The sequence below is a fragment of the Eptesicus fuscus genome, chromosome 21, assembly GCF_027574615.1.
Source record: "Eptesicus fuscus isolate TK198812 chromosome 21, DD_ASM_mEF_20220401, whole genome shotgun sequence".
NCBI classification, from domain to species: Eukaryota; Metazoa; Chordata; class Mammalia; order Chiroptera; family Vespertilionidae; genus Eptesicus; species Eptesicus fuscus.
In genome coordinates, this window is record NC_072493.1 from 24,607,925 (window position 1) to 24,618,665 (window position 10,741).

Sequence of the window (10,741 nt, forward strand, 5' to 3'; positions counted from 1 at the left end):
GAGTAATTACTTGTACCTAATAGTACTATTAACCTTTTGCACTCGGATGTCGAGTGTGACTCGACACGGTTAGCATCGGTAGCAGCTCTTTTTATACTCTTTGAATGTATCAATAATTTGAAATATAAAAAAATCCAAATAAATAAGTTTGTATGAAAAGAAACTCCAGTTTTTTATTCTACTGCCGTGCTTTGTAAAATCTGGGGTATTTAAAAAATTAAATCCCGAGTAGAATAAAGGAATTGAGAAAAAAGCAAGCGAGTGCAAAGGGTTAATAGGAAAGAAATTCATTTCTGAAGTATTCTGACCATTGGATGATAAAAGAAACTTTTCCAAACCTAAGGGAAACAGTTCAATTTAGTTAAGTTATCTAAGTGATTTAAAATTTTAACTGTCTTGATAACTAATATTATGGTAATATTATTTAAAAAATTGACTTTTGGTGGGACATATTGGATTGGTAGTGTCATTTCCTTGAGTTATATTAATTTCCAGGTTACCAGACTTACGGTGAGTTCCTTTTCTTGTGCCATATCTCCTGTGAGGTCAGGACCTGTCAGTCCTGTGCTGTGCGTGCACAGTGAGACTTGTCAGCACAAAGCAGGGAGACCTTCCTGCTCCAGTGGCTTTGACAAAGGTGGGAATAGAGAGAGCTTGCTGTGGATATGGCATATGGTCTTATTGCAGTTCTATGAGTGATTGGCTGTTGCTCTGTATTTCATGTGGTGAATACTGGCTCAGCCCTGCAGGAGTTGTGGCCAAATCCGACCTCTCCTCCTAACTCTCTGCCTCAGTGCCCCCACTGCCAGAGCTTTATTGAGGTGATGAAGTTTATGCTTGCAATGCACTTACAGGTGCTTTTGATCAGTTCCCACCTATTAATCAAGTAATTAAGTAAACTAATGAGAACCAAGGCCAGGGAGCTCAAGGGATGGGGTAAGATGGGGTACATGTCTCATGTCAAACCTGTAGCAGAAGCAGGATCGAAAGTTATGCTCCTTTTCCCTTTATTATGTATGTAGTATAGTGTGTCTTAGCTATACTACTGTGAGAAAAGTCATGCCTCTTTTGATAAACTTTAAAATCTTAACTTTCCTCTATAGTTTGACATATTTTTTCAAATGAAAAACCATTATAATTTCTATTAAAGAAAATACATCTCAATTAAGAACCATCATAACTATATTTATTCATTAAATACTAAGTTTTCTGAAACACAACTTGAAAACATCTGGCATGCATGTTTAATCTCAGTACAGTGGATTCAAGATCAAGTATACATGTTACATGCATCAAGGCTATTAATTACAAATTATAGTCATTGTCATCATCATCTTCACATGTGTTTTTTTCAATGCATTTGTTGATTCATTAGCAGTATTTTGTGATGACACCATGTTAGTGGTGGTAATAATGTTTTTGACCCAATTAATGATGGATTAATCAGAACATTCTGAACTGCTGATGGAATTGATGCTTTTACAGCTGGGGACTGTGAAGTGGACATCTGTACTGTAAACTGCCCTGTGAGGGACATTGGAGTCCCTACTTTAGTTGAAACTGACATGGTTTGTGTGGTTGGTGTGCCAAGTGTGGGAGTACTTGGTCTGCTAGTAACTGAACCAACACTTAATCGTGGAACTTATTCTTCCCACAGAAGTAGATGCCTTTTTGTGTAAAGATTTAAGTCTATAGTTTGGAGCAGTCAAGTAATATCTACCAGGTGGCAATCTAGGACCTGAATATGGCTTGATTAATGGCGGTGGTGTTTTATTTCTTTGCCTTGCAATCTATAATAATATATATAATAAAAGCGTAATATGCTAATTAGACCCGACAGCCGGATGATCTTCTGGGCGAAGCTGGGGCGGCGAGGGCCAAGGCCCTTGCACCAATTGTGTGCATCGGGCCTCTAGTATATAATAAAAAATCTGGGGAAGAGCCGAAACAGGTTTGGCTCAGTGGATAGAGCGTCGGCCTGCGGACTGAGGGGTCCCAGGTTCGATTCCGGTCAAGGGCATGTGCCTTGGTTGCGGGCACATCCCCAGTAGGGGGTGTGCAGGAGGCAGCTGATCGATGTTTCTCTCATCGATGTTTCTGACTCTCTATTCCTCTCCCTTCCTCTCTGTAAAAAATCAATAAAATATATTTTAAAAAAAAATCCGGGGAAGGAGAGGTAAAAGACTGGTCAGCACAACACTGGATTGCCAATCGCACATCATCTGCATCAATAGTAGCTTTCTTAGCATGGCTTGAATAAATGTTTGCATCATCTAGAATTGTGGTCACATATCAGAAGGCAAACTACAACATCTGACTTATAACTCTTGGCTCGTATTCTGTAATCCCCATATCCTTTAGAATTTGTGCCATCATCTGTGCATCTTTTGGCATGCTCTTGGGAGAAGCCATCTTGCCAGACTCCATGATATCTGGTGATCAGACTTCTCGAGCCGAATCACCCACATTAACATATTTCAGTCCCGATCTTGGTGCAAGCTCTTTGCCTAGTGTGGTTTTTCCAACCCCTGGTGTACCTTTGAGCAGGATGTTTGGAAGCAACGAGATGACTCTGGAAACCTCGGCTCGAGGGCCCTAAGCACAACCTATTGTTTGAAATTTTGATATACATTCAGTTGTGACTCTGAAGAAGTTAAAGCATTGGTCATTATTTTATCTCTAAATCCTACACATCATAAATATATTTTGGCTATACAATTTTCAAATACAAAGTTGTTACTAAGGGGGGAAAAATAAAAGTTACTGCATCCTCCCCACCCCACCCAAGAAAGTCTCCTCTCCCTCCTCCCTCCTGCCTATCCTCAGGTCTCTACAGTTAAGGGTTTGCCATCTCCTTCCAGGACCCTTTCCATTCATTTACATACAAACACATTCCCTTTAAACCAAAGAAAAGGAGGAGGGTATGGAATGATACTCTATGGCTTGTTTTTTAATCTTTCTGTTTGTTGACAAGCTTTCATGGTGGTTTTATGACTATACCTAGTTCATCTGTAGATGCACTATCCTTGATTTAGTCAAGTCTCTTGGTAGCTATTTAAGATGTTTTCAGTTTTTCACTATTACAAACGCTGCTGCATCAAGCATCCTCTCCTCTTACCCCCACACACATCTTTTTCACATATAAGTACTTAGTTTGATGAATTCCTAAAAATGGAATTGTAATATAATTTCAGAATATGCTTTTGTAAAATGTACCCTCAACTAGATCCAGTTCTATTCCGTCCTTTATTGCTGTTTTTAGAGCATTTTGTGATTTATTCAAGATGTGTAGGACAGTGTAAGTCTTGCTGTGTAATTATTTTTGAAGGCTCTGTCTCACATATAGGCTTATAATTCATGACAGCTTGGCTGACGTAGTTTTATCCAGTCCAGTGAACCATGGACACAAGACACAAATTCCCAGGTTTGCTTAAAGTTCTCTGGGCTGTTTTTAAATTTCAGTGGTGAGTAGTAGATGGGTGAAATTTTTGACTTTCATAGGAAGCACTTATTGTTATACTTGTAATACCTGTTTTATAGAAAAATTTGAAACTACAATAAACATAAATGACTTTTAAATAACAATGAAAATCATTCCTATGAAAAATGGAAGAAAATAAGATAATTATATTTTTGTCCCTTTAGGTCACTCCAAGAACCGAAACCCCTGTCACCAGTGTCAGTAATAGTTTGGAGAATGCACTACGTACGTCAGCACATTCCACTGAGGAGTCGCTGCCCAAGAGGACTGTGGGAAAACACTCCAAAGGTGAGTCTGTCCATCTGCAGGGCTGAAGGGAAGGAGTTGTACTAGAGTGGAGAGGGGAATCTTGCGCTGATATTTGTAAATGCTTTTAGATCTTTTGTATACGCTAGTTGTAGTAAGTTGTATTCTTTTTCTACATTTTATAAGTAATATATGAATGTATCTTGGCTATAAAAACCTCAAATGTTGATGTTTATTAAGGAGGTAAAAGTGAAAGTTGTTAATCCTCCTCCCACCAAAATAAGTAAATTCTAGAGCAGCAGTATCCTGAAGAACTTTCTACAATCATGGCACCTTGCACTATTTCGTTTGCCACCAGCCACGTGTGCCTTTTGAGCACTTTTGAAATGTGACTTATGCAACTAAGGACCTGAAATTTCATTTATTTTTCATTGCAATTGCAATTGCAGTAGCTCATTGTGGACCATGGCTACCATATTGGGCAGTGCAGCTCTGGACTGGATGGAGGGCACATTTTAGACGAAGCTGTGAGTTCCTTGGTTCTGGTGTGCTTGACTTTTGCAGCCAGCTTGGACAGTCAGAGTCAGTTGCTGTATAGTTAGTTGGTAAGCTGTGTGGAGGTGTGGGGGACTCCAGGAGTGTGAAGGTGATGTGTAGCACTAGATGGCTCTACAGTGAACCCCAAGTCTGCAGAGTAGTCAGATGGGCCAGGATGACCCTGACTTGGATGGTCGTCATGAGGCCCCAAGCCATTTGCTCCCTCACTCAGCTGGCCTTTGTTCCTTCCCCCTTTTGTTTGTGTCTCTTCTAGAACTGAGCTGCACTAAGGTGGGAGCCATACCCTGCTTGTTTTGTGTTTTCCATTCTCTGTCTCCCTCCTGTCTCAGGCACAGTGCTTTGCGCCTCACAGATGCTTAGTAAGCACTTTGTTTTTTAAATAAAGCTCCATTTTGATAAAATCATAGCAAACCACCCGTCTGTGACTTGGGTCATATGCTGGATATATCTGTGTTGTAATGTCTGCACCCATGTTTGTTTATATGTGACCATGACATGGTATTAAAACAGTTAATCCTTATAGCAGCCATGGGGCACAGTCAGCTGGTTTTATGTACTCCATTCCAGGCACCATCATTCTCAGGACGCAGCAGGGCCTCATCTGCAAGGATGGTGTCACTCAGTCATAGGCACTTTCTCCCCTAAAACTGCTCCTGTCCTTTTTCCTTCTGAGTGCCATCCAGGGAACAGTGTCTGGTGGGGTGTTGCTCCCTTTGTCTCCAGACAGTCCAGCACAGTAGAACTTGTGCCCTCCACCCTCCTAATCTGAAGGGCTGGCCTTTTCCTCACCACAGTGGTTTTTCCTCAAGACATAATTATCAAGAACCCCCTCACTCCTTTTTAAAAATATAATTGCAGAATATGTGGCTGTTAACTCTGTCACTCCTTTTGTCTGTGTTGGTGCCCAGAGAGCCAGCTTTAGCATCACTTGTGCCAGACATCAATTATCTACAGTATTCTCCATTCAGTGGTCATAGTTGGTAATAGTTTCTTCCATCCAGAAATTGTTAAGCAAGCTAACTTGGTTTTTTGTCACACTTTTTGTAATATTCTGTTCAGCCTAGGTTATTGCTCTTTTGGAAGTCTAAAGTCACTCTGAGTATTATTATAATAAACTTTTCTCATTGTCTTTTCTGTAACCCACATGTGTTTTGGTTTTTCTCTGCTTATTTGGAAGTTTATCCTGATACAATTTCACTTATAAAGAATTCAGACTTTTCCATTTCTTTTGTATAAGAGTCAGGGAATAGCAGTAAGGACAGTCTGAAACCCTGACTGCTCTGGTCAGGTCGTGTTCCAAGCTTGTTACATAGACTAACCCACGTAATTTTCTGAAGAACTCTGTGGGGCTCAGTTATACCTATTTAATTCTAATATCAATCCCATGAAGAGATTATTGCCCCATTTTACAGATGGAAGAACTGAGTCACAGATAAGTAACATTCCCTGGGATTCCAACCCAGAGCTAATGCTCTTACCACTAATGTTAGACTGAAGAAAACAGAAAATGAAAATCAAGATGGCAGTGCTTAAAAAGGATACATTAAAAAATGAGTGTTAACCTTTTTTCTATACTGTTTAATGTGAACATTTGCAAGTGCTGGCAGAAAAAATAGTATAGTGGTTGCCCGCATCTGGCTTCAGCAACAGGTAATCAACTGTGTATTCCTTTGGGGCCTTGAGTTACTCAGGAATGTGCAGGACTGTTGTATACACCCTGGGAAAGCAAGTCTTCCCAAGTCCAGTCACTTGTATTTATTATTATTAAAATTTAGGGAGACAGTTAGAATGTACAAGGTGAGGTGGAAATTACTTTTAATAATATTCTAAGTGAAAGAAGTTCTATAACGTTTTACTTTACTTGCCTGTCCCTTATCTGCCCATCTCTCTATCCATAAAAACATTACATTTTTTGATGCATTTCCAAGTAATGATTGGGGTAGTTCTCCTGATCTGCCATAGTTGTCATGTTTGATCATGTGTGCTGTACACTCACAGCCCACAGCTTAGTTCCTGGAAGTACAGTGGGTTCTTCATAACTCCTGAGCCCTGCATTCTAACTTGAGCATCCTTCTCTCTGAAGTTGCTCTCATGGAAGGTCACAAATGACTCCTTGGGTGATAAGTCAGCTTCTATTTCACCTGGCATTTGTGACTACCCCACTCCAGACTTTGTCCTCCCTTGTTTTCTTTTCATTTTTTAAATGGTGGAACATCAGACATACACAAGCCTTGGTGTGGAACATTCCACTGGTCTCCGGACAATACGCTGGCTTGGTTTTTCCTTCCTTTCTTTTCACTTCTGTTTGCTTTACAATTCCTTCTTCTTCTGCCCCTTAAACATCAGTGCTCTCCTGGCTCTTTCTTGGTCCCCACTTAACACGGAGCAGTCTTCTCTGAGCCACTGTCAATCTGTTGATGACTTCAGATCTGGGAGTCCAGCTGTGACTATTCTCCTGGACCCCAAACCCCTGTGAACCCTCCAGTCATTGACTATTTCCACCTAGATGGTTCACTAGTACCTCAGTCAGTATGCCTAGAATGTAATCATGACTTCCATTGCCACCCCCTAAAATGGGTTTCCAATATTTGTGATTGATAACCAATGTTCAGGCACTTGGGACAAAACCTAGAAGTCCATGACAGTTCTCTGTCTCTCTTAAGGGGTCTAGACCTTGCAGTCCTGGCATGTCTATCCCTGTAAGGCTGTTGTGGTTTCTTCTTACCATCACTGGGCACCATCCTGGTTCAGGCCTCCGTCTGCTCTGCTGCATGTGGGTTCATCTCTCCAGCCCATTTTCTGAGCAGGGACCTACCTGTCCAGCATGTTGGATCATGGTCCCTGCTTAGGAAGCCTGGCAGCAGCACTGATGGCAGCAGCTAATGTCATACAACACTAACCGCCCTGCAGCTTGCGTGTGTTCACCTACTTGATACCACAGACCCTTGTAGTGGGAACCATTATTCCTTTTGTTCATGATTAAATAACTGCCCACGGTCACTGAGCTGGAAAGTGTCCTATTTCAGACGGAGCCTGTCTCACTGCAGAGCCCGTGGGTTTACCTTAATCTGCAAAGAGGCGTGAGTTTCTTTATGTGCCCCTTGTGGGGTTGGTGGGCTGGCCCTGTCTGTGCCCTTGCCTCCTTGTGACTGTCCTCCCCTCTCTGCTCTGGCCTCCTGTCATTCCTCTCTTTGTGTCCTGGCTCCCGCTGTGACTAAACTTATTAAAACACAGTGCGCTGTCATACCTGGGCCTGGGCCACCGTGTTGCTCTGCCCAGATGGGCCCTTCTCTTTGAGGTCTCGCCTAGGTATTCCCACTTTGAACTCTGGAGTTTTTCCATCACTGTGGCTGGTACTGTGCTGAATATATAGTAATGCTGAAGAAAGTGTTTGCCCTGAAACATAAATAAGTGAAATTCCTTGGACTCCAAAATGCAAGTGTCTTATCACTAACCACTCAAATGGAAAATGTGTGTTCATTTCCTGTTTTTGCTACTTTAGAAATATCTTTTATCAGCTTTGTGTTTTCTCAATTATGTGCTACTTTTGTTTCTATCTCAATTTCTGAAGAACTAACAAATCAAAGAAAAATATATGGTAGAGTCCTTAAATATAGCATGATATGTGTCCTAAAAGGATGTAGAAAAAAAAGATCAGCTTAATCAGTGTAGTAGTGAATGTTTAACAACAGCTGAAAGAAGCAATGCTTTTAAACTGTATTCCCATTAACACAGGCAAGTAAATGAAAGTGAGAAAGCAAGTTGATATTTTAGGAACATTATTCAGCTGGACCTTTAAGAATACAGTTTTTCAATTTTTAAATAAAAACTAGATTTCAGTAATAAATTTTAAAGCAGGAAGCATCCTAAATGTTACTTGGATTTAGTGTCTTTATTTCAAGTATGAAGACTTGAGTTTGCTTACATAGATCTTAGGAGAAGGAGTTGTTTGTGCTACAAAATTATTATTTTTTCATCTTTTCTCTCAGTCATAAATATTATCCTTTTTACTATGATTTATTTTAGTGTATTTTTGGTAATTTTTGAAGTGTTTTCTTGTTACTTGGCATATAAAATTAAACTGATAAAGACACCTTGAAATAAAATAAAAGACATATTTGGCAGAAAACTACCAACCACCCAATTTTTTCCAGAAGACTTTAGAAAGGGAAAACGTTTCAAAAGAGTGGCTTAAAAAAGAAAAAAAAAAAAGAGTGGCTTATTCTTGGAACATATTAAAGTCATTATCTATAGGTGTCTTATAAATACTGATGTAACAGTTGGCTCTTATAAATCATTTGAAGATGCTTGTTAGCGAGTGTGGTCCTTAGGCTGTGGCAGTTTTATCCAGGGGCTCCCTGGGCTGAAATGAAGAGAACGTGTTACTGGTCCTGGGATTTGCTGGCTGTGTGGCCTCTCCATCAGTCATTGTCCTAAATTCGTGGTCGGCAAACTGTGGCTCGCGAGCCACATGTGGCTCTTTGGCCCCTTGAGTGTGGCTCTTCCACAAAATACCACGGCCTGGGCGAATCTATTTTGAAGAAGTGGCGTCAGAAGTTTAAGTTTAAAAAATATGGCTCTCCAAAGAAATTTCAATCATTGTACTGTTGATACTTGGCTCTGTTGACTAATGAGTTTGCCGACCACTGTCCTAAATCATCTGTGACTCTTTGCCAGCCCCAGTGACTGCTCCTGCTTCAGGCCTTTCAGCTGCTTGCCTGGGCTTTTATTACAACACATTTGTATTTTCTACACAAAATTTCCTCCCTCTGGTTTCAGTTACATTAGTGTATTATTTTTTATTTTATTTATTTTTTAAAATACATTTTTATTGACTTCAGAGAGGAAGGGAGATGGAGAGAGAGAGAGAGAGAAAACATCAGTGATGAGAGAGAATCATTGATTGGCTGCCTCTTGCACTGGGATGCCCCACACTGGGAATCAAGTCCACAACCCGGGCATGTGCACTGACCCGGAATTAACTATGACCTACTGGTTCATAGGTCAACACTCAACCACCTAGCCACATCAGCTGGGTTTAATTGATTTTAGAGAGGGAGGAAAGGAGAGAGAGAGAGAAACATTTCTGTCAGAGAGAAACATTAATCAGTTGCCTCCCATTACCTACCTGGACTGGGGACCAAATCTGAAACCTGCCCTGACCAGGAATCCAGCCAGTGACCTTTCAGTGCTCAGGACGGTGCTCAACCAGCTGAGCCACACCGTCCAGGGCTAGTGTATTGATTTTTAAAATTAGGTATTGAGCCCTGGCCAGGTAGCTTAGTTGTTGGTTCGAGTGTTGTCGTCCCTATGTGAGAAAGTTTCGGGTTCAGCCCTCCATCAGGGCACATAGAAGAAACAACCAATGAATGCACAAATAGGTGGATCAACAAATTGATGTTTCTCTCTCTCAAATCAACTTAAAATTTTTTTAAGGAATTAAAATTAGGTATTGATTCAATTCTAAAAGTAGTTTAATGCATTTTACTAATACATTTTATTAGTAGTTATGTGATCTAATTTGTAAGTTTTGAGAATTTCTAGTGTGCATCTTGAATGAATAAAAGAAGAAAAGTTTGAACAAACAATTTTAAAAGGAAAAAGCACATTGTCGTTTTCTGTCTCATCTCAACATGGTCTAGCCCCGTGGTCGGCAAACTGCAGCTCGCGAGCCACATGCAGCTCTCTGGCCCCTTGAGTGTGGCTCTTCCACAAAATACCACGGCCTGGGCAAGTCTATTTTGAAGAAGTGGCGTTAGAAGAAGTTTAAGTTTAAAAAATTTGGCTCTCCAAAGAAATTTCCATCGTTGTACTGTTGATATTTGGCTCCTTTGACATAGGCATACCTATACACAGTCTGGATCCTGGCCCCTTTTCTCCTGGCCCCGAGTGTTTCCCCAGATGGACGCTCCTGTCCTTCCTAGTCTGCCTTTTAGAGCACTGTTCTGGCCATGACTGGCTCATCTCCGACCAAATAGAAGTGCGCCCTTTATGTCTTCGAGTCTTTCCAGTTTATGCAAATCCCGTCTTCACAGTTACCTTTCACTGTCTGTCCCTTCAGGTGATGGATTGATATCTAGCCCCTAAAATTTACACATTTGCTTGTACTCTTCAGAAGGTAGTGGGACTTCTGTGACTGTTAGATGATTCAGTCTGCAGGACTGACCAGGAAAGTGAGAAAGGGGGAGGGGGGCCACTTCATCTCCCAGTAGACTTTAAGTGGATTGTAAATAGATATTTGTGTGCATGTAGATATACTTTAAAATTAGGAAACCACATTACAGAAATTTTGAGGAAAGGCTGCTCATAATTTTACCAGCAAGTATAATTATTCCTGTTATCATTGATATTACTTTTGATAATTTATTTTTAGTCAGTTTTACTTTTATATTATAAATAACTATAATCATGTTTTGCATATACTTTATATTTTTAGTTGTATTGTAAGCGTTTTGT

General features: G+C 40.5%; 1 protein-coding gene and 1 pseudogene across 5 annotated transcripts in view; one reads left to right on the forward strand and one right to left on the reverse strand.

Annotated features, from left to right (window-relative positions):
* Window positions 1-10,741, forward strand: part of ZCCHC14 (zinc finger CCHC-type containing 14) — a 69,035-nt gene that overhangs the window by 29,102 nt on the left and 29,192 nt on the right. For all 5 annotated transcript variants that reach the window (XR_003616876.2, XR_008554889.1, XM_054710138.1 and 2 more), the window contains exon 2: window positions 3,646-3,769. Coding sequence is in view for 3 of the 5 variants with exons in the window: in XM_054710138.1 (XP_054566113.1) it covers window positions 3,646-3,769 (124 nt within the window). In the remaining 2 variants the exon portion in view is untranslated. The remainder of the gene's footprint in view (window positions 1-3,645; window positions 3,770-10,741) is intronic.
* On the reverse strand, window positions 1,306-2,491 carry LOC103284439 (transcription initiation factor TFIID subunit 9-like; annotated as a pseudogene).